Here is a 27,339-nt window from a genome sequence, read left to right on the forward strand (position 1 = left end):
TAGAAGACGTCTGATGTTACCAAAGGAAAGTCTACTCCATGTTTTCAGTTGTGTGCTGCAATTCTCTATCTTGTTTGCCACTACTTCCATAGGATTTCCTTCGGGTTGTCTCTCCCAGGCATTTCGTACTACCCCTTCACATCGATCGTCTTTCATCCACATGGCCTCAAAACGAAAAGGTCGCCCCTGTTTGTAATACCGAACGGATTCATCATCTGAGCATAGCCACAATGGACAATGGTCAGATAGGGAACCAGAAATGTGGTGCACACGGACTGACGGAAACATCGCGGACATGTGGCCTGTTTTTATTTGTGGAGTATATAGTAAAGTAGAAAAAGTGGGATAGAAAATTTGGACTCGTGTTAATCTTAATCTTATAATAGGCCACCTACTAATTGGGATATTTTACCATTTTCATGTTATTAATTAATCTATTTTTAATATTATTTATATATATATATAGAGAGAGAGAGAGAGAGAGAGAGAGAGAGAGAGAGATTAAAACTAATGATAGCATTTATTTAATAGTGTGTGCATCAAGCCTTTGGATATTAACTTGCAATTATTGGATCTACCGTTTAGGTTCACCTTTTTTTTTTTTTGAGAAGCCAGGTTCACCTTAATATAAAGCTAATAAATTAATGAGATTATAAGAATATTAATTGATTTCAAATGAAAATTCCAAAAGTCTCCCTAAATATATATATATATATAAGAATAGTAATTGATTTCAAATGAAAATTCCAAAAGTCTCCCTAAATATATATATATATATAAATTCCAAAAACAGTTATACAAAACTAACGTAGCCATAATACCCATATGATATAATGATAGAAAATGAATTGTTTTATTTTATTTTTATAGATACCATAGAATTTCAGTTTATAATACCCATTCTATAATGATTGCTCTTTATCATCAAAGTTAAAATATTAATTAATTTTTTATGTAGGCAAAAATAATTGCACTTTGTCATCAAATTAAAACATTAATTAATTTTTGGTATAAGCAAGATTTGAATTCTAGATTTTTTTTTATTCAGTAACAAGAAACTTTACCAATTAACCTAATGAAACCCACAGAAGAAAATAATTTTTTTAAGATGAAGTTAGAAAAAATTGTTGAGTGTTTACAGGGCTAAGTTTAGTGAGAAAAACTTTTAAAAAGGTTGAGAGAAAGAGAGAGAGAGAGAGAGAAATGGAGTGCGGAACTTGCAAGAAATGGCGGGAATGATGATTAGCCTTCAGTACCAACTACCATCCCCACCATTACCCACCTACCAAATTCTAATCTTAAAACCCAAGGGATTTCGACCTCTCAACAGCCTCTGCATATGCATGCCTTCACATTCGCATTCCCATTCCCATTCCCATTTCTTGTGCTTCCTTGCAACTTGCTTCTTAGAACAGAAACCTTAGATCTCAACTCTCTTTCTCCCTCTGCATGGCCAATTTGAGATATTTTGTCGGGTTTTGTGTTTTGATTCTTGTCTTGGAACCCAAGCTTCTTGCATTAGCCGATGACAGTGGTAATGTCGGCGTAGGCAGTGGCAGAGGTGGTGGAGTGCCAGAGCTTTGTAACATAGATGCCAGGAGTTTCCTTCCTCCCCCATATGGAAATTTATCTAGTGTCATCTGCAAGCCTATCTGGAATACTTTCATCTTGAGGGTAAGTTTTATTTTGAACCTTGTTGGGTTTATAGAAATAATGTTCGGGACACAATTTTTTTCACAATTGCGGATATAATATGTTGTGATTAGAACAATATTACTTTCATTTAGAACCACCATTAATATCATTTTTATTATGTAACAATCAGCTTTTGAGCAATGTCAACTTGTGATTTAGAGGTTTAATGATTATATGATTTAGAATTGTTTTCCCCTCTTTGTTGGTTTTATATAACAAATACTGCAAGTATTTAAACGTGTCAGGCTTTGTTAGTAAAGAAACACTAATAATTTCAAGGTCTCTCCAAATGGTTTCATTTTGTCATCGAATGTTAGTAAGATGCTGACAAAAATTCACAACAATACTAATACACAGTGACATAATATTCACATGTTGCAGTACTCCCATGATGAAGATAATGTGGTGAACATTATATTATCTTCTGTATACACCACTGGATGGGTGGGAATAGGATTTTCCAAAGATGGTAAGATGGTTGGTTCTAGTGCCATGGTGGGATGGATCAATAGAAAAGGTCATGCAAAAATAAAGCAGTTCTATTTGCAAGGTTCCAAGGAGTGGGAAGTCATACCAGACAAAGGTGAATTGCCACTCACTGGTATTCCTTCTTCTCTTGTGATTCATGGACCTTCAATTTACTTGGCATTTCAGTTGAAATTTGAAAATCACCTTGCTCGCCAACCCATTATATTGGCTTTCGGAACCAGAATTCCAAAGCACTCCCACCTAAGTCACCACGATGACAAAACAACAATCTTATTCGACTTCTCTGCAGGTTTAGCTCTTTGTTCCTGCTGACTTTTGCTGATTCCTTTTCCAGTACAGATCACACAAGACTGATATGATATTACTCTTTCAACTCCACAGGTTCACATGTATCTGCGGCATCCACTAATTTTGGCCAGATGAAAAAGAATCATGGTGTATTGGGTATAATCGGATGGGGTCTAATCCTTCCTATTGGGGCAATTGTCCCAAGATACTTCAAGCATAAGGACCCCCTTTGGTACTACCTTCATTCAGTTCTTCAATTCATCGGGTTTGCCATCGGACTTGCTACCGTGATACTTGGAAAACGACTTTATAATCTAATACATGCTGATTTTCCAAGTCATAGAGGCATAGGAATTTTTGTTCTAGTACTTAGTATTCTTCAGGTTCGCCCCTCAATTGACACTTATTATTCTACTCGTTAACATATCAAGTTGCACACATGCAAATTTCATGCAACCATTTTATGTAAAATAGAACTCATACATTAAATGTCAAGAATCTAACTGAGTATTATATACTTGAGATTCAGATTCTAGCATTCTTTCTCCGCCCGAACAAGGACGCCAAGACTCGCAAGTTCTGGAATTGGTACCACCACTGGGTTGGAAGGTTTGCCCTTTTCTTTGGAGCTTTGAACATAGTATTGGGAATCCAAATTGGAGGTGCAGGGAGTGATTGGAAGATTGGCTATGGATTTCTTCTCGGAATAGTTATTGTTACTGTCATTGTTCTGGAAGTACTAGCATATTTGAGAAGGTCTGAGAAGCCTACTCCCTTGGATCCATCCTTCCAAATGAATCCAGTTGAATAAGTTACATTCAAGTACTATGACTAAAGGTCTGGTTTTCTCTTTCTATTTGTTTTCTTTATAAAAGTGTTCTGAAATTTCAAGAACCCTTTATACTGAAACGAGTTGATAATTGATGCTATATGTTGCATCTCTGAGAAAAGGGTCTGAAAACATTTGCACTTGCGCTGATTTGCCTCTTTAAAAAGGGGCTAGCTTGTTGAATTGAATCTCGTTCTGGGTCAACTTTTACAGAACTTGGTCCTAACTTGAGTTTGATCCTATTGTACAAGTCAGTCAATGTGTGCTGATGCTAGAGAATTGATTAAGAGCTGGATTAATGTGTGGATACCAATGTCAGCTTCCCCCTCAACCAAAACTAACAGAGTGATGAACCCCCCCCCCTCCCCCTTGTTTTTTGATATTATGTCGTTGTATTCTCTCCAATAGAGGGTCTTGATTTTGATACATTGACCTTTTTTACTCTTTTCTTTTTCTGTACAAATTATATAAATACCATGTAATTAGCAAGTGAGCATATACTCGTTCCTTGTCATTTTCAGTGTTTGCTATTATGAAAGCCTGGTTGCTAGTGCAAGAGTTATTATGTATGGCCATTTTGAGTGCTTCTTTCCTCACAGGCCGTATAAATTTTTTTTTTTTCATTGTGGAGAAGAAATGAGGGGTAATGGCATTAGGCAAAGATTGGTTGAATGACCATCTTCAAAAGATGATGTCTCAACTACTTCAAGAAAATAAATTTCACCGACAATAAAATTTGTGAAGTCAATTATCCAGTATACACATTCAATACAAAGAAATGATTTCCAAAGAGAAATAGGGATAGAAGGGGATTGGTTTCAGAAAATTTCAACTGCATGGGACCAAATTGTGAACAATTAAAGAATTCTAATTAACTATGATCTTCATGAGGAGAATATGCAGTCTAGAAACCCTAAATGAGTTTGATTCTATTTAGAAGTTTGGAATCTTTCGTCTTCTTCTTTTTTGATAGGTAATAAGACTTTTATTGAAAATAATTGAACATCATGTTCACAATGGTGAACACTGTGAACAAGAAACAAATACAATCTAATCAAGAACTAAAGGAAATAGAGACTAAGAATTCAAATAAAGAAATACAATAGTAAAACCCAATCATTAAAAAATGAAGTCATATATAATTTACCAAATTAATTATCAAAACATTGCTGTTCGGAATGGAGGGGAAAAAGTACTGATTTCTGTCTATAGATGCTGTGAACCAAATTTGTCAAAATTTCCTAACTACATTAGAAACCAAAATTGTCACCTCAAAAAAATGCCCATTGAATTCCCAAGGTAAATTTCTCCTATTGTAAACCTGCATGTCAAGCAAAACCAATGATCAGACCATGAAAATACAAGTTCAATATTACAAAGTACAAGCTTAATTGATTCAAACAATGCATTAGTCCCAAAAAAAGCTTAATTGATTCCATTCTTGTTATAATTTAATTGCATTTGGCCAAGACTAACAAACCTTAACAGGATGCTACCTCAAATGACATGAGTTAGGTCTCAACAGATGCATAAAAGCGTGATACATTCATAATGCTTTATGGAATCATTTGTAGGATAGAAGAGTGAAAACTAATTTCCACCAAATGAGAAGACCTAGCCTATGATGGTTTTCATTTCTTCAATAAGGCCCATACATACTAGACAATTGATGAGACAATACCTATGTAGGGAATTAGCCTTTGTTCCTTCATCATCAATGTCCTTTTGCAGGCAGGAGACTTGACTCAGATAAAAGCATCGGAAATTTTTTTTTCCAAGTGTTAATAAATTAGAATTATAGAAAATTAATAATAATAGAATTATGAATCTGGATCATTGGGAACTCACCTAAAATTATTTTGGAAAGGTGGTGCAATCAGGAACTGATAAGGCAAGGCATATTGTGATCATAAGAGCCAGAGTAGATCCAAGGTAGGCAGGAGACTTGACTCAGATAAAAGCATCGGAAATTTTTTTTCCCAAGTGTTAATAAATTAGCATTATAGAAAATTAATAATAATAGAATTATGAATCTGGATCATTGGGAACTCACCTAAAATTATTTTGGAAAGGTGGTGCAATCAGGAACTGATAAGACAAGGCATATTGTGATCATAAGAGCCAGAGTAGATCCAAGGTACTCTTGTCCCTTTCATGTATTACACAAAGGTCTTTATCTTCTTTTTTCTCAACAATCCTGCTACACTTGACAAACAAGAAAAGATGGGGTTATGAGGCACTAGCTGTACAATCATCTCCTGAAGGAAAGCTGGAAGACTTAGGGGTATCACTTCCCCTGAGTACTCTGTTATAAATAACTTTAAAAGACTGTGAGCCATATGGTCGATTGAGCCAACTTATTGGTATTCTAAGAGTCTGCTTTCGGTTTCTTCTCCCCCTAGTCAAAATGCTTAAGGTTTTTTCACCATCAATCTTACTTTCACCGCTTTTTCCAGCATCATCATTTGAGCTATTGTTCTGACTTGGTTCACTCAGAGCATTTTTTTCAACCCTAGACAGAATAGGGTGACCATTTTCCTTATCATTTTCCCGTCCGATTTCAGCAACTTCATTTGCATTCTGCATTTCCTCTGATGCTAGAAGATTCACTTCTTTCCTAGCTTCCCCCACATTGTCAATGTCCACTGGCGGGATCGAAGATGAGCTTGGGCTTCCAGAATCATCAGGCTGCAGTTTTGTCTCCAACATGGGATCAGATATCGGCTCAACAACAGGTTGAGGAACAGAGTACTCCACTGGATGGCAGCCAGTCCAAACTGTACCAGGAATAAACTCTGAAACATTGGGGTTCACATTGCACTGCCATGTGAAATGGTTAGGATGAAAGCCGCTGCTCGTCACAGGAAATGTGCTGGTTGGTACTGCTTGGCTTTGAGTATATGGAGGGTACATAAAGGGCAATGCTTGTATCATGTTTGGGGTTGGTGGAGGTGACGGGTATGGATGATGAGGGGAGGAGCAAATTGGATTAACTGTGGGTAGGACAGCAGGCCCACGGTGAACATTTATGTTTACCGGCCAGGGTGCAATAGCTGGAACAGCACGAGGACCAGAAGGAAGAGTGATATTCATGGCAACTGCCGGATGTGTAATGACTGGTGACGGATTGAATGGAGCTGCTGATGCAGACAACTTCTTATTGGGGTATCCTCTTACATCACCTGCATTTAGAATCAAGGGTTTTTCCTGCAGATCCTCTACTCCTTGACAGGTAGATTGTGAATTTTGTTGGGTTTCAGAACTGGTAGATGAATCCTTCTCACTCATCTCCCTTTTGAGAGAATCAATACCATTTGGCATGCCATCAATTATGCCAGTCTCTACCAATTCTTGAACCTCAACTCTACCAGATTCAAGTCCTTCCACGCTCTCTGATGCCACCAAAGACGGATTATCTTCCATTGCATCAGTTAACAAAGTGTCTTCTTTCTTCTCAACAACTACAATTTCCTCTTTTAAGTGATCTGTGGAATTTGGTATAGAATTCTTATTTTTTTCTTCAAATACACTTTCCATCTCTGATCCAACTAATTTTTCATTTCCTTTTACGTCATTCATTTCCTCTTCATGTTTTCCAAAGACAAGTTCTCGATTATCCGGAAAATCACTTTGGGGCACCCAGATCTGCAATTTACCAATGGTACCTGGTGGGGCCAATGCTACTTCCTTATACGAAGGTGATTTTCCAAGACTGACAATTGAATTTTTCACTGGGCCAACATCATTTGGCGCAGAATTTGGACAAGATAACGGAGAACTGAAAAGCTCACCACTATTTCCAGGGGTCTCTGTTGTAGCAGTTTTGGTAGATGAAGGCATTGACTTGACTCTGTATGTTACAGTTTTGACTATTCTCCGCCCAAATTTGGTGCCTTGGGCAGGGTTCAATGTTTGGTGATCTGTATAACTCCCATGTGAAGTTGTTCGTTTCTTTAATAGGTAATACTTACTGGTCTTATGAGTATTCTTGACCGGAGAATACTCTATATCTGTGTCCACATTCTTTTTTGGATAACTATAGACCCTTCCAATAGTTGCACGCCGCTGCTTCAGTCGCCGACCATATGAGCCAGCTGATCTTGGCCTTTGAACCGGTTGCCATCCATCCTCTCCTTCAGCATGTGTTTCAGAAAAGATTTCGTGGGCAATATTTGGATTTTCCTCTACAGTCTTTTCCATGACAGATTGTTGGGACTCAACAGGGACAGGGCTAATCTCCTGGTTAGCATCTGCACTAACTTCCGTTTCAGGTATAGGTGTCTCTTCATCTGAAATCTCCTCTTTGGTAGTTTCATCAGAACTTCGTGGGCTTAAATCTTGATGAGATGTTCCCTTCACCTGCAAAAGAAAATTGAGTTCGTTTGAATATGTTGATGACAGGTGAGTACAGAGGTGTATGCATAAAAGGGACATTGCATATTGGCAGTCATTTGAAGAATGCAAATACATCTTAGGTACAGGCAGAGGGTTCCCATACAGATGAGTCAGTCTGCCTAGTAAACTATCCCCTCAATCTATGAGCCATCATGGCTTCTTTTTTGATAGAAGCTAAATATATTTTGAAGCTCATTCAATCTAGACTGGAGCATTCCCATCCTCATCTGTTTTTAGTAAAAAGGTTTTACTTTATTTTTTTTTAATAATGCAGGGAACCTTTCTAAAGAAGAGCTCTTTGGACTCACCTCTAGCCAATAAAACCATGGGCAGCTGACCCCACCCGCTAGCTGGGTAATTTAGAGGCATTCACCCTTGATGGGCTAAGAAGTTTATGCTCATGCCCAGGAGCAAGAAAAGAATCTCTTTTTAGGGGAAATTTCTGCCTCCTACAACTTCTATTGTACCTAAAAGGTGGAAAAGTTGTCCCTTCTAGCCAAAAGAGATGGCGCCTATTTGTGGAAGAGAATGTTTCCTCCTAATATCCTTCCTCTACATCACCGGGTGTAAAATTTAAGAATTCACAGGCTTGTACAGTACAATAGAGAGCCATCTATTTCAGGATCAGACCACTAAAGTTTGGTGCTATGGGTTAGGCCAGATGAGAAGCTTCAGCCAAAGCTCACTTCTGGGAAACTCAATATGGCTGCTTGGTTAATTTAAGATTTGGGCCAGATACATTCTTTATTTCCTTTTTAATGGGTCTTAACCATTCAATGAAAGGTGCTGTTAACATGACAAGCAATCATTTCCTTGAAAATGCATCTGTCAACAGCACCACTAGGAGAATTCTTCACGTACTATCAGTGTGGAAAGGAAAACAGATTTAAGTTTATTCCAGATTTCATTTGCTCAATGATGGGTTAAATTAATTTTGACCAAACATGATCTAGGCTCCAACATACCTTTGCAATGTAGCTTTTCCTCCTTACTGCTCCATCTCTCCCTTTGGCATCGTGATTTGGATTAATATAGTCAAGCAAATCTGACACACTGCCAGATTTATAAATCATATCATTAGTTACTAACAAGAATATGTGTGTGTTAGCAAAGAAAGTGTCATATAATCAGTCTCTAGCAAACTTCATTATAGCACATATGCATGATAGTGACACTTCAACAGGGTCGCTTGGCTAAATATTCCAGTGCAGCATCTTGACCTGATTAATTATGTTAAATATGTATTTCAAAAGTATATTATTCACAGAAAAGCTGAAATGAGTAATGTACAGAGGAAATTTTCAATCAATTCAACATGAAAGACTTGTGACTGGATTATCCTCGAGGAAGCAATTGACTGTTAGATTACCTGGTCCCACTCTTTTCCCATGTTTACATTTCCAAAGTTAAGATTTTGGAATAGATTCTACTTTTTAATATCGATTAGCTGATGTTCTGCGGAATGTGCGTGTATGCTATTAGTTCATTTTTTAAATTTTAATAAGAAATTATTTTTATGGTTCAATAATACTCATTATGTGTTATAATATTTCGGAAATTAATTTTGATTATATTACATGTCATCAATTATATTTGGGAAATGAATTTCAATTGTATATTATTTGTCACTAAAATGAGTTTTTAAAAAATGTAAATTTTTGGTTAGATATTACATTGCCTCTTTATATTCTCCATAGTTGCAAAAAAATATTAAGATGATTAGAGATTTAAAAAAATATCTATATTTTTTATTTTGTAAAATATTTGATTAAATAGTAAATAGCATCTGATTAACATGAAATTCGGCATGTATACTTGGACAAAATTAATTAACTCATGGAAATAAATGCATCTATCTAGCCATTAACACATGATAATGAATTAATACTTTGACATAAATTCAAAGGTTTGATGATGTTGAAGACTAAATGAAAAGAATTTTTTAGGAATATGCTACTTGGCAGAACCTTATATCACTTTGACTAAAGTTCCTGCTTGTAATTTATATATATTGGAAAATTAAGAAAGCAACTACATGATAACAATGCATCCCATCAGTGTGACTAGCCAATAAACTAGAACAGCTGCATAAAGCTCAATGTTATCAAGGAATCTGCATCCCAACGGTGTAATTAAGAAAGCAACCATACCAATAGCAGGCATCACAAGGGACTGATTAGTCAATAAAGTAGCAGAGTAAACTGCATGCATGACACATTAATAGTAATTGGCATGGGTCAAATTATCAGTATCCAAGGACAATGCTAACTTACCTAAGGTGGCCTTTGCTTGCTATGGATGCATCCGGCTTCCGAGTACCATTTCGTGCAGCTTCTTGTTGTTCAAAAGCCTTGGACTCAAAGTACTCAAGCCAAGCAGCAGCATCCTGCAGTATATGATTACAAACTATAAAATTACTATGGATAACAAAATTGAGATTTAAACAAATTATAAAACAGTTTACCAGAGAGAAAAGAAGGGGAAAACTAAAATAATTAAATAACTAAATAGAAAATTTAGAAAATTCACTAATAATGGATGCTAGTAAAATTTCCTGTATATTTTAGCAGTTATGAAATGTGGCCAAGATGTTCTAAGTCAATGAGCACTTGCAGTATAAAGTAGCCACAATGACTAAATGACTACAGGGGAAAGGCCAGAACCTAAGAAGATACCTGTGTACGAAGGTCATCCGGACCCAGCTTTGCTCGCAGAATTTGCAAGGTTGTTTGCTCATGCTGAACACTCAAAGGGTATGCTTCCATCAATGAGAGTGCTATTGCAATTGCATGGTAACTTGCTGCAGTCTGGAGTGAAATCAAAAGAGGAAATTACTTCTCAAAAGGTATAAAGAAAATATTATGTAAATTTTGGGTGTAGAATAAAATTTCCAGAGGTATAGTAAAACAATTAGTTTGCAAGCATGGATGAAGTGTAAATGGAGTTTCAGAGGCCATTCATTAGTCCACAACAAAATATGCATGTCCAGTAGAAATAGCCCCTGTATGTTGTTCAACTGCCTACCACCTGACATCAAGATTATTACTACTTGAGTGCCTGTAATGAATTTCTCTCTGTTTCTGTTGTCCAGTTAAGTAGTCTTTTAACAGAAACCCCTTGTAGAAAAATGTTTGACATGATTTTGATCACATAAGAGATGCTTTTTCATTGATAAGAACTAAAAACAATCAAAAATACAAGTTAATGCTGAATGGCGCTAGTTAAAAGGTATCTAGATGGGGCTATCATTAAATGAGATAAGAATCTTGCTTCATAAAGCGGAGGTCACTAGTTCACATCTCCCCTTCCCCCTCCCCTTGGAGCCAAAACTTATTAAGAAAAAAATTGCCAGTGCAGATATTATTCGCAATCTAGGTTTTGAAAAATGTAATAGTTGTCATTTTAGAATATTAAGGCACAAAAATGATTTTCTCTGTTTTCGAAAAGATTGCCCAATGTACCTAAATGAATTGATATGCCCCTTTTGCGGAGAAACACCAGGTTTAGCAAATGATGATAATTAACAAATTTCATTCATGTTTGATAGGTTGAAAGGGAACCTACTTTGCATTAGGATCTTCGCTTGAATAGCAAGCCTATCCCCTTGTTGACACATTTTAACAGGTGTACCATATCTCATTGCAGATATCAGAATAATCCAAGATTAAATAGACTATTATTGCAGATAACAGGTGTACCATATCTCATTAAATAGACTAATATTGCCATCGGTTTAAGAAATTATATATTAAATGAACTTTACGCTTCAGCCAAGATTAAGAAAGAAAATAAACAAACAAAACCTGAATATGGTCTGGCCCAAGTAACCTTTGGTTACACTTCAGAGCTTTGTGGAGATATCTGAGGGCTACATGCACATTCCCTAGGCCTTCCTCCATCATAGCCACATTGATGTATGTTGCAGCAGTGTTTGGATGAGATGGACCGCATGTGAGATGTAGAAGATACAGTGCTCGCTTTACATACCTGATGAACAACACTTGTAAACCATGTTGACATTTGACAAAACCTAACATAACAGATAGAGACCAGCCCAAACAGCTAATTTATACCAAACATGTAGGGCATAAATCACTAAAAAAGGAAATGACAATTCCAATAATTATTATAGTAATTTTATACATTATCAGCATAAGAAAGAAAGTAGAGAATGCATCACATAGACCATGAAGGGTAACCATTACACAACAGTGAGTCAGATACCAGATTGAAAACTGAAAAGTACAAACCACAAAGATTATAACATAGATTTAGACATTAATATCAAAATATGCAAGATCAAAGCATACTTTAGAGCCAGCTCTGTGTGTTGAAGTCTGTAATAGAAGACAGCAAGATCTCCATAACTCTTCATTGTATCTGGATGATCAAGACCTAGTTCTCTCTCATTGATATCCAGAGCTTTCTGTTGATAAACTGTGGCCTGAGATTGGGACAAACTGTTGAATTAACATGACTTGAAAACCACTACTATAAAGAAATGTATATATAAAGTGTTTTGTAGTTCAGGTGAGTATGTAGTATACCAGAGACTAAAGCACAAATTTATTATGGGCATTTAAGAATATTTTCAACAATGTTTTAGGAGAGTAACATTAAACTTATACATATGCAGAGATGTCCCAGCAAAAGCAAAACAAAAGGGACTACAAAAAGACCTGATTGAAATCTCCAGTGTGATACAAAACTACAGCAAGGAGGCTGTAAGCCCCTGCTGTCATTCGATGGTATGGACCACAAACTGCTACCAGCTTTGTAAGAGCCTGCAAAAATCAGAAAAGTAAAGCAGGTAACACGCTACAATACTGATATGGAAGAGACAAAGAATAGCTTCTGATACACCTTATATAGTGACATGCAATAAAAGTATATCCATGTGCTTTTGGAAACCTTATACCTTTGTCCCATAGGAAACTGCATCTTCAAGCTTTCCCTTATCCAAAGCTGTTTTTGATGATTCCAGGAGTTGCCTCCCATCCGCTGATGAGCATGCTGCTTGCTGCAAAGAAGCAGAAAATGCACTTGAATACAAAATCTGTAGAAACAAAATCAATTCTGACACACAATAAAAGAGAACATGTTTCCATTATTTGTCTACTTCATCACCTTATGCACTGGGACCAAGCTGACAATATCTGATTTCCGGAATGGGTTCAGAGAATCCATGTCAAAATCCCTTGGAACCAGCTCAATACCCACCTATAAAGGGAGAGAAAAGGAGGGTGAGGGACAGAAGAACTGTTAGTGATGCAGCATTCATCTTCCATTGATATCTATAACACCTATGATCTATCAACTTCTAGAAACATGGAAAATACTATACCTATTGTTTTCCAGCCATGATTTCCCCAAGTTTGATCAAAATATCAAATTTTTTTTTTTTTTTTTTTTTTGCATTATTTATACATTAGATAAAACCTAAGCATTATAGAAAGTTGCATATAAAAAATGGAGTCAGGGAGAAAAATGCGTCAACATAATTCATGAATTAAGGAACACATCACAGTAGTTGGTAGCCATCATTCCACCCAGCCAAAAATAATCTAATCAGATGCACATGGCCATCAAATTCAGTAGCACGTATAGGAAGCACCTACACGGATACGGGTGCGGATATGGTACGGCAACACGGAAATTTTTGAAAAAGTAGGATACGGGTGCAACAGGGATATGTATATTAATTAATTATAAATAAATAATATATATATAAACCTATAAATTTATGTCTCATTTAAAATATTAAAGTCTCCGAGTCAATACTATTACTTTCTCTTGAACCATGGTAATCTTATTATTTGATCAAATTATTAAATTATTTATTTCTCTTGAAATCATTTCAATGTTTTTGTTTATTTTTACACACGCCTTAACCCAACATTTCAATTCAATAATAGTAAAAATAGAAAAGTTAACAGATGCCCTTAGGGCATTTTTTAATGAACCATATTAGGGAAATTTTTATAGGAAAAGAAAGAAAACAATTAATGTTTTGGCAGCTTTTTCTGTGCTTTGAAAATATTCAAACTTTGCACACAACCTTTAAGGTTATTTAATAAATTGTCAGTCACATGCTGGGACAGAGGGTAGCTGGCATACAAAACAAAGAAAATGGGTTAGTGAAAGATAATACAAGAAAGAAGAAACAGATGGGATGAAAAAGACAAAAAAGCAGCAACGGCAAAGTGAGGCAGAGAAGAAGAAACAACGTGCAGAGAAGAATAAGCTGAGAGAGGTGAGATCGGCATGAGTGGAAGAAGAAGAAGAGATGCAAGAGCAGATCAGCGTGAGAGTGTGAGACTGAGAGAAGGAGAGAGATGAAGAGATCAAGAAAATTCAAGTTAGGGTTTTTACTTCTGTTTTTTTTCCCCTCCTCGCCATGTCCTGTCCGTGTCCTTGCCATGTCCCAGCAGTGTCTGATTATTAAAATAAAAAAATAAAAAATAAAAAGGGCACGCGTGCAGCTGTGTCCCAGGCGTACGCCATGTCCCGTATGCATCCGACACAGGCAAGGCAGGCAAATTGCCATGTCCGTGCTTTCTTGCACTATACTATAATGAATAATTTAAAAGGCTTTAAGAGTAAGCAATCACAATCATCAATTCATGAGGCACATCAAACAGACCTATGCGTGTCCCAACTCTTTCCATTCCCCCTGTTACTGATTGAAGCATTCTTAAGTAAAAAAAAAAAAAAGGTGTAAATTGCCAACGATATATCATACAATTCAATCCAATGCAACTGCAAAAATCCCAAAAATATATGAACCTTTTATAAATTAACGAAGTGCAAATTCACAGACAATAAAATAAAATTCTGGATATTGCTCAAACTCTGGAATTTATGGTCTAGTGTTATGTACCTTATGACATAATCCACGTAGAATTGCAAATTTTCTAATATCTTTGTAGTTCAAGCTACTAAGATCCCATTCAAATCTCTTTTTCAAGAAGACCTGCAGCCATCTCCAGACAAGGGAATGGACATTGCACGGTTTGTTTGACTCTTCATTTTCAGGAACACCAAGCATCATATTCAATGCAGCAGCTATTGATACTGCCATTTTCTGTGTGTTGTCAACAGCAGCAATCACTGCCTGAAGAATGTGCTTAAAAGCTCGTACTATCATCTCATGAATACACAGTGACTGCACATGTGGTAGCTTTTCTGAAAGCTTGACCTACAAAGAAAACAAAGAGGCGAGCATCTTTAAGTAAGGAAAAACATGTAGAATTTGATCTCAAAGTTATAAATTATAGTCAAATTCTCTTTTTTATCTAGAATACAAAATCTTCTAACAGTTCCAGAGTAAAGATTAAAAATAATAATAATAAATACAACAACAACAAATGACTTTGGATGTAGCAATAAGAAAAACGAAAGGCTAAATTTTGAAGCAAATAGAAGAAGCAAGATCAGTCTCTGGTGCAGTCCAGACATCAACAGGCTAGTAAAGATTGTTTCTACAGTCAGTAATGCAGCAATGAGAGGTTGATATAGTAGATGACGAAACATAAATTACAGACCAAGACAAGCTTTGTTACTCTTTTTTCAATTCTTTCACAACATTTTCCAGAAAGCTGAAGTGGATATTACCCTAAGTACAACAAGTACTATCAAAGTGCAATAGGAACCCAAGATACCCAACAAAGTGAAGGATATAGATCCCTTTTAGGAAGATAGAAATGTAACAGAAAAGCATCAAAAGCCTGGGTCAGAATAAGGCACTTACAACATGCCCCAGAGAACGCATTCGAAGGCCTCTAGTATGCATGAAATCAGTTAGAGTTCGGCCATCAACTGGCGAGAGTTCCAATGAACCAAAATCTGCTACCTGAATTGCATGACAAACACTTGAAGTAAATCACCACAACCATATTAATAGGCAGATTGATTAGAACAATCAAACAAATAATATTCAGTAATTACCAGTTTTGGAAGAGCAACTTCAGTGTAATATTTTTGGGACAAGTCAATCAGTTCTTGAAAAGACTGTCAATGACATATTGTAGATTAGTTCAGACCCTAAGGTACAAACAAGGAGAGATATGCTCTTCAAAAACACGTACAAGATTTTACCTTGCAATGAAGGCCAGTTTCTGTTTCTTGTAATCGAGCAAAGGCTGCTTCAGACAACACCCTCTTCATGGCAAGCTCATTTTCTTTTGCATTGGTTTCAAGCTGAGATTCTATGGAAGGCAATATAGAATGTTCAGCTTCCCCAATAACACCTTCTGCATTCGATCTAGAGTTTTCAAACTGCCCTTTGAGATTGCTTCCATCTGTTTTCTTCCTGTTGTTCCTAAGGGATCTAAGATTTGTCCCAAGTCCCTCGACCTTCATTTCATTCTTTGCATTCTCACCAGATGGCTTCTTATCCTTACCTGTATTTTTCTGGTCTTGCAAATGTTGTATCCAGCAGGCTCCAAGCTCCCATCTCACAACATGGTCCAATCCTAGTTCCTTCTCTTCAAGCTTAGCAAGACTTTTTTCCAACAGCCCCTCTACAAAAGATCGGGAAGCATTGATCTCTTCATGCTCCAAACTTTGCATATGTGGTGCAGGCTTATAGTACTCTGGAGGTGGAGTTTTGTGAAGAAGCAATCTCAAACTGTAAGGAACAAAGTAATAATTAGACTCTGTACAACATCCAAATGACTGAAAGAGAGCCACAAAAGGACCATATGCCATCAGATAATAAAGTACGGTGCAATATATGGAACTGTAGCTGTAAAATGAACAAATATGCATCTTTATCCCATGTACTAGGGGTTTCCTTTTAGCAATCTTTTGAAATATTCTTTATTTATGAGAGAGAGACAGAGAGATAAAGAATATGAATCTGTATACTAAAGATACATAGCAATCAAAAAAAGCAATAAAGTAATATAGGCTAAAGCCTTAAAGGATGTAAGAGTTAGTAATAATTCTCTAATCTCATTAAGAGAGGCATGGGTTTTACTGACCAGTGCTATAGGTGCAAAGTCAGTTTCTTCTATTGGCTTACAATTACCATGCCTTCATTATCTATAAATAACCTCAAAACCTTGGATAGACCTTAATTCATATATAAGACCATCATGATGTTTCAACAGAAGGAATAGCTGTGAGTTCATTAGCATTAGAACTTCTAGCTCACAACAAAAATCATGAATTCTCCACTTGTGGGTATGTAAAAAACTATGTAAGGGTGATATGGGGCCCATTTGTTTCAGCAGTTTGAAAATGCACTCTTTCAAATTACAACTTTTTAAATCCTCGCTTTTTACTAGGTCCAATTTTTATAAACAACCCATTTTCAAAAAGGTGAAAATCAAGTTGTACCAAACAGGCTCCATGGATTATGATAGTACTAAACATTTTAAGGGTAAAGTACCTGTTAATATTAAGAGAATTGGCACCTCCATCAGGTTGATCAAGGAGTTCAATGCTTTGAGATGGATTGCTGCCCTTGACATTCTCTCTTTGCTCAACTTTCACTGTTGCGATATAACCACAATATCGTAAATTGATAACACCTAGAGTGGCAATGTCCTGCACTCATATGCAACCCATTCTTCAATCATTTTAGCAAAAATCACCTGAATTGTACCAATTTTACAAAGTATTATTGATCAATTACATTTTTTAGAAATTATCTTACATGAGCAGCAGTGTTTTCATCAGCAGTGATCCCTTTCAGTAGGTTTCGTTCTGCTAGATTCTTTTCATCCACTCCAGTTGCTTGAATTCCATCAATTTTAGTATCTAGCTTACAGCTCGCATTGGATGCATCTTTCATGACCATGATGCTCAAATCCCCAACCCTCTCCGTATAAAGAATTTCGCCATTTGAAACAGAACAAATTAAATCCGGCTGTTCCATTACATGCTGGACAGCTTTGATGGCTCTGAAAATGGCAACGTCAACAAATAGGCTGTGAAGAAGGAATGCCTTCCTATCTCGAACCTGCCTCTCCTCCATTGTCTTGCAAGGCATAGATGCAAGAAACAGAAACTCGTTAGCCCAAGGAATCAAATCACTTTTTCCATCTCTTCCTAGACCACCTCCATTTCCTCCCCAAGTTTCGTCCTCCACTGGGAGAGGAGGGAAAACTGAGGGCAACTGTGCTGCAACAGGTGGAACAAGCCATGTATTGGCTCTGAAGCTATATGGAAGATTCCCAAACTGCAGGTGGTAGAAGAAAATTCATTTATAGAATATGGGAACCAACTGACTATAATGGCAGAGAAGTCATTAAACTTGGCAATGTCAGTCAAAGCAAGTATGAAATAGAAAATAAATTTCAAAATGTTACCTTGTTGCGCTCTGAAAATGCTTTCATGAGATCATTGTAAGCCTGTAATATGAGCAACAACCAAATTCTTTACCATTCAAAAGAATAAGAATGCGGCAAAAGGAAAGAATAAACTAAAATATATTGCAAGTTGAAGAAGAGACTATATAGCCAGAAATTCCATTTATGAAAAACATATGACCAAAAAAATACCAAGTCAACATTCCTTTAGATTCAAACAATGCACGGTTATAATTCAAAAAATCCCAACATCCATGACAGAGAATTCAACACCATCTTATACTTGGTAGAAACACCACAAATATTTATATCTTGTTTAGTGAGGCACTATTACTTGACATTACCAAGCAAAAGCTTCTCAAATGCAGCATGCTCATTGTTGCAGCATTTTTTCGAATATATGAGAATTGCACATCTCCTGTTAGCCTTTTCTTTCTTCTGTTTCAACAAGTTAGACTTGGAACACATATAGGTTGTTCAAATATACCAACACGATGCAATTGCAAAGCTTATATCTATTTCAGAGAGTGATCCATGTTTTATCTTTTTCTTTGTTTAGTTATTGAATTTTAAACATAATCAAACTAAAAATGAATAAAAGTAACAGAAAATTATCATGAAAAAAGGATTGAACTGGCAAAATAAAGTAACTGAACTAACATTATCAAAGGCCCTACTAAGCTGTCGTAACAAATCAACAAGGTTGTGAGTTAGTATTCGCTGCTTTCCAAGACTATAAAATCCCTTCCTACAAGCTTCCACATGAACCAACTTCCCATTGCAAAGCTTCACCTGACCAATAACAAAACCAAAACAAACACAGCCCCATCCAAGTTTACAAAACATCTAAAACTAAATGGAAAAAAAATATATATGCAACACTATACTTATGATAGATAGGAAGAAAGTGTTACATCAAATGAGAAAAGATGATGATCAGCAGCTGAATTAATCTCATTGACATGCCGTCTTGTTGTTGCTCTCCTTATAACTGCACCCAAGCCAAAAGCATTCACATTATTCATGCCAAATCACATCATCTTCAATATTCTTTAATTAATTAAAATTAGATTAAATTACACTTTTTGTCCTTTGATTGGTTTTCTTTTGGCCTCTTACATTTTGATTCCATTTTCAGATTGATATTGGTTCATTTCCATTAGTAACCTCGTGATACTTGGTATTATGAACAAAGTTTATTCCAAACTAATTTGGAGAAAAACCCTTCAAACATCTCATATATCTTTTTATTGGGTATAAATTTTGAAAATCTAACCATTAGATTACATATTTCTTATGTTCTTAACATGTATGTCAAATTTTGTTCAAATCGGATGTTTTTTACAATTCAGTCAATAAAATTACTTTTTATGCATAATTTTATACTACAAAAACTTAAAATTGAAACGTTTGATTAATAACATTGCTAAGATCTTTAATCTTCTTGAAATTTCAAAATTCACGACTAATAAAGATATATATAAGCAGTTCAAAACCTTTCCCGTATTATATGGGAATAATGCTAGTACCACCAAAATTGGCATAACTTTGTGCCGCAACTTACCATATGGTAAATTGTGATTGGTGAAGATGTGTCCTCACATTGTCTCCACATGACCCACTGACACGCTTTTACTAATCACTACCCGACATGTGGGGAGCTGTAACACAAAATTGGCACCAATTTTGGTGATCCTAGCATTACTCTTATATGGGTGACCATGGTTTAATTATATGTCAACATAAGGTTACCGCAAGTGGCAATATGAAAACGGAATCAAACTTTAAAAAAAATAATAATAATAATTAATTAATTAAAAAAAATGAAATAAAAACATCAAACTTTTTTTTTTAATACAAGATAGAAATTCTCCGGTGTAATCTAAATGTATATTCTAGAAACTTAAGCACCGGACCTTGTCTCACACCCCCACAAACACTTGTGTACTGAGTGTCGTCCAAAGTCACGGCGGTGGTACATCAAACTTTTAAAGGTGAGAAGAAGTGTAGTTTAATCTTAAAAAATTAAGAGAAACTCAAACTAAAAAAATAAGAATAATAAGAAAGAAAGAGTTACATAGTAAGTAAAGCAGTAGTGTAATAAAATAACGTACATTGGAGAGGAGGGGTGAGGTGGGAGAGAGAGAAAAAGTGATAGAATGTTCCGAGCTTTGGACACGAATGCCTCGTCATCTCTTCCTCTTCATCGGATTTCGACTTATTTGCATTTTCATCGGATTTTGGGCTGTTGTTCTTCGACGACCCCCACGCGCCAAAGCTGGTCGTGCAGGCCACGATGTCCAACACTCTCCTAACGTGCGACACTGCCAACTCTTCTTCATCGTACTCCTCTGCAATTTCCCCCCCGGTCAGTTCACACGAATATAATTACTATATAATACCAACGGCGTCGTTTTTCTGTTTCTCGCTTTTGTAAAACAAAGACAAACGGCGCCGTTTGGAGTTTTGTAAGTTTCTTTACTGTCTTTAGTCTTTACCTTCGACCAGAGTGAGTACACAGGGCTTCAGTGCGGAAACGTCCGCCGTATCTTTTAAATGTGACCCCCTCACCTGCAAGCTCGAAAAGATTAACTACCAAATACCTATTTTACCCCTAATATAATATAAATATATATATATATTAATTACCTTTTCTTTTCTTTCTTTTTTTTGGAAAAAAAAAAAAATACAGAAAAGTAACTAGGAATGGCAATGGAACGGGACGGGACCGAAAGATGGGGTCTACATCTTTTATCTTATCTCATTCCCGTCCCGTCCCGCCCCATCCCATAAAACTCTATTTTTTTATTAATTTGCCCTACAACTAGTATAATATTTTTAATGAAACATATTTCATTAATAAAAATATACTTAAAATTACAATTAAATTTATCCCATCAAAACAAATCAATTTTTAGAAAAAATTGAATAATATATCTAAGTGTTTAACAAGACAATCATAATAAAATTTAAAAAAAAAAATCTTATATTATAACACATAACAAAATAAAGAGAGAGAACCACGTTGGATAGAATAAAATAAGCTAATATCGATATGTTTGTTTAAATAGTAGGATTTTAGGATATGAAAAATTTACAATTATAACCCTTAGCAACGCAGGACGGGGTTGGACGAGGACGGGGTTGAACGAGGATGGGGAGGGCGGGGAAAAATTGTCATCCCTAAAGATAACTATCAATATATATATATTGGTTTTTTTATTTTTAAGTTCACTTCAAGAAATAAGAAATTAAATGATCACAAAAAGAAAAAGAAAAAACATTAGCACCCATTTCTTATTTCTCTTCCCCTCAACCATATACTGATGACAAACTAAGGTACACAAATATTTTTCTTGTACTAAAATCTGGTGGGTTTTGCGTTTGGTTAAACTTATTAACTATTAGTTTATTTGTTTAAAGGTGTGACAAAAAGTAAAAGTTTAAATAAATAAATAAATAAATCTGATTCTTTTTTTAAATAATTATGCTTATTTGCTTATTTAATTATGAGTGCATTCATTCTTACTCCAACATTTAAGACTTTAAAATAATTGAGTTGTTTAGAAATTATTTAAATTTTATTTGAATTTAAAAATAAAAAGAATAAAAATAAAAAATAAAAAAAACCTTGTTTATGATGATTTCTCTAGCAAATAAACCAAGCTTAAGTCCATGTCTAAGCCCAATTATTAAATATCAATTATTAAATATGATAATTTACTCGTGCACAAACTCAAACTCTATTTCATTTCCCCACACACAAAAAACCTCAAACTCTATGTGTGTGTATGTATAATATATATATATATATATAGTGTTTGTTTGTTTGTTTAGATGTATAAAATATACTCACAAATACTCTTTAAGTTTGATAACGTTTATAAATATAAATTTATTATTTTTAAGTTATTGATAATACAAATACAATTATGGAATTTATATATTAAATATATAAGGTTGATAAATTTAATTTTTGTAATAAATGAAATTTTTTTTCATAGAGTAACAAATGAAAGTTAATCTATCTAATTAGTTACATAAGATAATCTACACTATAATTTAGTTATTAATCAATAGTGTATATTTATGAATTGACTAGAAATTTTTTTTTGTCATATTTACTTTTTATGAAAAAAAGAGAATTTAATCCATTAGATCATATTAAAATTCAAATTTGTTTGACAGAAAATAAATCAAGCCTAAACACATAATTTAGGTCAACAATATTAAGCTTAAACTTGAAAACTGCTAGAAACAAAATTAAAAGAAATTAAAAGAACAAATTATGAACCTTTAAAATTTTGTTATACTCAACTCCATTGCATGATTCTTAGTACAAATTAAGAATGAGTACTTTGACAAAATCGTAGAACTTAGTTGTGGGGTTCTAATTTATTTTCATTGGTATTGGGTAAATATATTATGTCGTAAGTTGTAACAAATAAATTAATTTGAATTATGATGAAGTTAAATTAATTTGGATTATGATGATTTATTTAATTGATAAATTCCAAGAAGCTAGAGTTTATCTTTATCTCATTCAAGGTTCCTGTATAAATTTCAATGTAGACACATGAATAGTCATAATTTGTTAGTTAGTGGATTCTCAAAAAAAAAAAAATTTGTTAGTTAGTCAAAATTGTAGGTCTAGACTTCCTTCAAAAAGTGCATTTTATAAAATTTGGAGGCTTTGATTCTATCTAAACAACCAATAAAATTTTGTATGGACAGGCAAGTGGTATCATATGAGTTGGATGTATGTTATATCGTACTCACAATAAGAACAAAGTTTTGCAACAAACTAATTTATAGTCAATGGTTATAACTCCACTAAATATATATATATATTTATTAGGTAAGAATTTTGCCAAATCCATCATTGAATTACATTTCTTTCTTATATCGTCCTTACTTGCAAGTTTTTAAAAAGTCAAAAATCAATAACTATGTTATCAATCAAGTGTTTAAATTATAAATTTTTATAATTTAAAACTATGCATAAAAAATAAATTTATGAATTGAATGGCAAATGACATCCGATACAAAAATTAACATAAATATTAGGGATATATAAAATATACAGTCTAATTATTAAAATTTTAAAATATATATGCATGTTAATTTTTTTTTTTTTTTTTTTTTTAAGTTTGTCCACGAAAATTAGATACTTTCTTATGAGGGGTGACTGCAAAGTTATTATGATGTCCCAAAAGACCATCGGTGGAATGGAGACGTGTGATTTTTATTCTGTCCCCAAAAAAAAACACATATGGCAGACAAACATGTCTTGTACATGATGAATCCGACCTCCCGATATATGTTATTTAGCATTGTGATTGGTGGTGCTAAAAAATCATATACGTTATCTGGCATTGTAATTGGTGGTGTTAAAAACTAAAAAGTATGCTATAATTGCAAAAGAAAAGTCCAAAAAAAAAGTCATATACGTTATTTAGCATTGTGATTGATGGTACTAATAACTAAAAAGTATGTTGTAATTGCATAAGAAAAGTCAAAAAATTTGACTGTTGAGATGTAACTACTAATGTTAGATATTTTGTAAAGCAATGTAAAATAAATAAAATAATTTTTTGTGTGATATTAAATTGCTAAATTTTTTACACTCGCAAATTAAATTTTCAAATTTGGCTTTAAATGTAATTAATATATAATGTGATGAATAGGAAAAAAAAAAACATTTGGTATGGAATTTTTTACCTCATGCGATAGCGAGAAATTTGTGATGTTGCAAGTTTCGGTCCTTACGGACAAAAGGCGACGAACATCGATGATCCTGTCCGTTGATATTCCCTGTCAGTGTCAATAAATGTAAACATTTCAATATCAAAGACTAATAATAAGCTAGCGTTTATCTTTAACATAGAAAATAAAATTCACAATATGAGAAAAACGACAGCTATTTTTAATACAAATATCTTTCTTTCTTTCTTTCTATATGGTCAAATTACGGAACCTTCTTAACCACTCAATCATACATGGTGTTGGAGTGCTACTGCAACTTGCTCAGCTTTCCGACCTAATATTTGCCAAATTGCAATTTGGATTCATTTGCTGCTGCTAACTCTGTTTACTACTTATAATTAGTTAATTAATACCTGTACCTATTAACAACCTATGTCGAAATCAGATTAGTTGGTTAGGGACTTTTAGTTTATGACTGCTTAGTTTTGATTCTTAAATTAACCAATTAAGGTAGTCAAGCAACAGTATGTCTCAATTGATAACACTACAAAATTCAAAGCATTCAATATACCAATCAGTAATGATTCCTAATTAATAAAACATACACAAAAAGTAAGCGCTAGTGACGGATACTTATATCAATTAATAAATACCTTTTTGGAAAACTTATAGTATATTTGAATTGAGGGAGAGGAGAGGAGAATAGAATAGAGTAGAGTAGATTTAACACAAAATTAACTTATTTTTAGTCAACTCTACTCTATTCCCCCTCCTTCCAAACAAACCATTAATTAGCAATTTGTTTATAAATTAAAAAGAAAAGCATCCGCCAAGAGTCTTGTAACTCAACTAGTATTTCTAACATTTAGTGTTTTCAACAAAAATACAGATATCATCACGATTTAAATCCTCCTCCTCCAATTATCAAATTATCAAAATTCAAAATTAAAAAGCCATGAATATATTGAACCAAAAAGAAAAAGAAGAAAGAACATGAACTTAAAAAGTACCAAACCTTTAAAATAACACAGGTTTCATCGGGAAGGTTCACGGTGATGTCCATGACGATTGGAAGAACTGCAAGAAAGACTAGCTAGTTCAAAAACTTCAAAGAGTTAATTCAATCAATAGACAATAACAGAAGCCATAACCGTAATACCCTTATCTTCTTTCTTCCTCTTCTCTCCCTTGGCCTTTCCACGACTGTTTCTAGGCGACATTTTCGACCTCTGTTCAACTAAATGAGCTGAAGGGTTGAAGTTGAAACTCTATAAGTAAACCTATAATATTTAAAAACATATTCAGTGTCATATGCCAAAATAAAATAGTATAGAATTAAGTTAGCTCAAAGATAATATATAATATAAAAATAAAATAAAAAAAAGTATAGGAGGAAGTTTCTTTGAAAGCTTATATATGGAGCTTAGGAGTAATTACCAGGTAGCAGAACAGAAAGTCTCTAGAGCTTGTTATAAGTATTGAGAGTAAAGGGTGTTTTATTTAATGCACTTTTTAAGATTATGAAGTGAAAGAGCACCAATTTAGAGCTAGTAATAAGCTAGACCAACAATGTGAAAAACTATAAGGTAAATTAAAAATGTAAATTAGAAGAAGGTGCAAGTAATGGTGTTGGGAGCGGTGGAGTTCATCAGAAATTGGATAATGAAGAAGGCATAAGCATTAACGTGGTGGTTTGAGTTGAGAGCTCTCTTATCCAGTAGATAGTGAGAAAGAAAAATGGGAGAGGAAGAAAGATATAGAGAGAGAGAGAGATATCTGTGATAAGGAAGGAAGGGTGGAGATTTGATAGTCAGAATGATATATGGCGTTTTATGGCTGTTTCTACTTTCTACACAGAGATTATCATTTTGTTATGATATTTTATTTTATTTCATTTCATTGCATTTCAATTAGTATTATCTTGAATCTCTTTTTTTTAATAAAAATAATATTATTATTATTTTAAATCTCAATTGTATAATTTTTTTTTTTTTTGAGAAATATATATATATATATATATTTTTTTTTTAATTATTTTGGGGTAGGAAAACTTCACTATACTTTATATGGAAAAGGAAAGGCGCAGACTGGGGGACCACTGCCTGCATGGGGTCCATACAGACTGGGACAGCCTGAAATTAATCAGACAATCGCGGCCGTTCCTAATTTCTTTTAAGGGTAAAAAAAGTAATTTATTTTAATTAAAACCAATAACAACTTACTATTTAGAATTTATTATGAAAATATTGTAAATATATCATTTCTAAAAAATAAATAAGTGAATTTAACTACATGGAACTTGTTTCTCAAAAAAATCTACATGGAACTTGGCTGTTGAATAATGTGATCTTTCCTGCAGTGGTAGTAACATGATTCAATATCACATAGCATATGTTTAGTGGTAAATAGATAGTAACTCTGGGTTCCAATAATAAAACTAGAAGTAGAACAATATCACAACAAAATTTAAGTGGAAAGTTGTTAATGGTAACCAGTAGGTAAAAAAATTATGTTAATAGTAAGTCTCAATGAAAACCAATAATTGCCCTAAGAACATACATTCATGGTTTTAAAAATCGGACAAAGGACAAAATCAAATTTGCCCCCGATTCCTAATTTTGACTAGTTTTAGGCATTTTTTTCGAACTGGACTGGTGACCGATTCCCGGTTCAACCGGTCAAACAAGCCGATCCAGTTTTTAAAACCTTGCATGCATTAGTAAATCATTTTAGGAAATTTGTTTTAGAAAAATAAAAAAGTGATTAACTATTTTGACAGTTTTTTTTTAATTCCTCGTAAAAAATTTTCTAAAATAGATGGTTAATGTAGGAGTATTCTCATCAAAGATGGTATAAATGTTAAATGCTATTTTTAACATATGAAACCACAAAAAACACGCTACATCAACAGTGGTATATGTAAAAATTTTAGCAACTTAGCTACAATAGATTGTCAAAGATGATAGCCTACTGTAGCTCAAATCTTATAAAAATTAATAATATTTTATTAACCTTTCAATTAAAATATCATTTCTCTCTCACACTATTTTCTCTCTTTTCTTCTGGAGCTTGACTTCTCTCTTTCTTCTTTGGTTCACCAGACTCTCTATCTGTCCTGTTTTGGTTCGGAGATTACCATCACGTTTCTAGATATTATACGTATCGGAGGGAGCGATTTTTCCGACGAAGGGAATGACGGAGCTCTCAAAGTGGAAAGAGATCTCCATGTAGAAATCGCACATACGGCAAAGCACGACGATGACACGTGGCAACCTCCGACGCCACTTGGACCAAGCGGAGCAGTGGTGCTAGCGAAGGAGAATGAGGGCAATGTCAAAGCACCACCGAACCAAAGCCTACATGGAGATGGGCATTGTCTCATCATTTTGGTTCTGAGATGGATCTCGTCTCTTTTTGTCTCTCTCTCTCTCTCTCTGCCAAATCTTTCATCTCTCCCGATTTGTACCGTGGGTTTGTGATTTGTGGTGTTTGTGGGTTGGATTGTGGGTTTTGTGGGTTGTGGTGGAGGTTGTGGGTTTAGTGGGTTGTGGTGAGTTGTGGTGGAGGTTGTGGGTTTTGTGGGTTGTGGTGGAGGTTATGGATTGTGGAGGGTTTGAGTTG

The 27,339-nt window shown here is 34.5% G+C and overlaps 2 protein-coding genes across 5 annotated transcripts; one reads left to right on the top strand and one right to left on the bottom strand.

The window, feature by feature from the left end:
* Positions 1 to 1,277: 1,277 nt before the first annotated feature.
* Positions 1,278 to 3,408, top strand: LOC115986442 (cytochrome b561 and DOMON domain-containing protein At3g61750). The gene is made up of 4 exons (XM_031109464.1): positions 1,278 to 1,674; positions 2,077 to 2,473; positions 2,566 to 2,855; positions 3,002 to 3,408. The coding sequence occupies exons 1-4, from the start codon at positions 1,450 to 1,452 to the stop codon at positions 3,281 to 3,283; spliced, it is 1,194 nt and encodes a 397-aa protein (XP_030965324.1). The 5' UTR covers positions 1,278 to 1,449; the 3' UTR covers positions 3,284 to 3,408.
* A 977-nt stretch (positions 3,409 to 4,385) lies between these two features.
* Positions 4,386 to 25,521, bottom strand: LOC115986441 (protein TSS). Of its 4 annotated transcripts, XM_031109460.1 has the most exons (27): positions 25,156 to 25,521; positions 24,878 to 24,998; positions 24,734 to 24,795; positions 23,734 to 23,826; positions 20,511 to 20,583; positions 20,127 to 20,363; positions 18,927 to 19,003; positions 18,673 to 18,804; positions 18,013 to 18,054; positions 17,358 to 17,882; positions 17,091 to 17,248; positions 15,794 to 16,325; positions 15,644 to 15,706; positions 15,447 to 15,548; positions 14,577 to 14,894; positions 12,824 to 12,916; positions 12,615 to 12,716; positions 12,376 to 12,480; positions 12,007 to 12,140; positions 11,500 to 11,683; positions 10,372 to 10,503; positions 9,970 to 10,082; positions 8,662 to 8,749; positions 5,355 to 7,660; positions 5,150 to 5,245; positions 4,983 to 5,040; positions 4,386 to 4,622 (listed from the first exon to the last, which is right to left on the bottom strand). In XM_031109460.1, exons 2-24 carry the CDS (start codon positions 24,936 to 24,938, stop codon positions 5,531 to 5,533), a joined length of 5,556 nt encoding a protein of 1,851 aa, XP_030965320.1. In that variant the 5' UTR covers positions 24,939 to 24,998; positions 25,156 to 25,521; the 3' UTR covers positions 4,386 to 4,622; positions 4,983 to 5,040; positions 5,150 to 5,245; positions 5,355 to 5,530. The 4 variants fall into 4 exon arrangements, with proteins under 4 accessions (XP_030965320.1, XP_030965322.1, XP_030965321.1 ...); XM_031109462.1 differs by lacking the exon at positions 5,150 to 5,245; XM_031109461.1 differs by lacking the exon at positions 4,983 to 5,040.
* Between the last annotated feature and the right edge of the window lie 1,818 nt (positions 25,522 to 27,339).

This window comes from Quercus lobata, chromosome 4 (assembly GCF_001633185.2).
Source record: "Quercus lobata isolate SW786 chromosome 4, ValleyOak3.0 Primary Assembly, whole genome shotgun sequence".
Taxonomy (NCBI): Eukaryota; Viridiplantae; Streptophyta; class Magnoliopsida; order Fagales; family Fagaceae; genus Quercus; species Quercus lobata.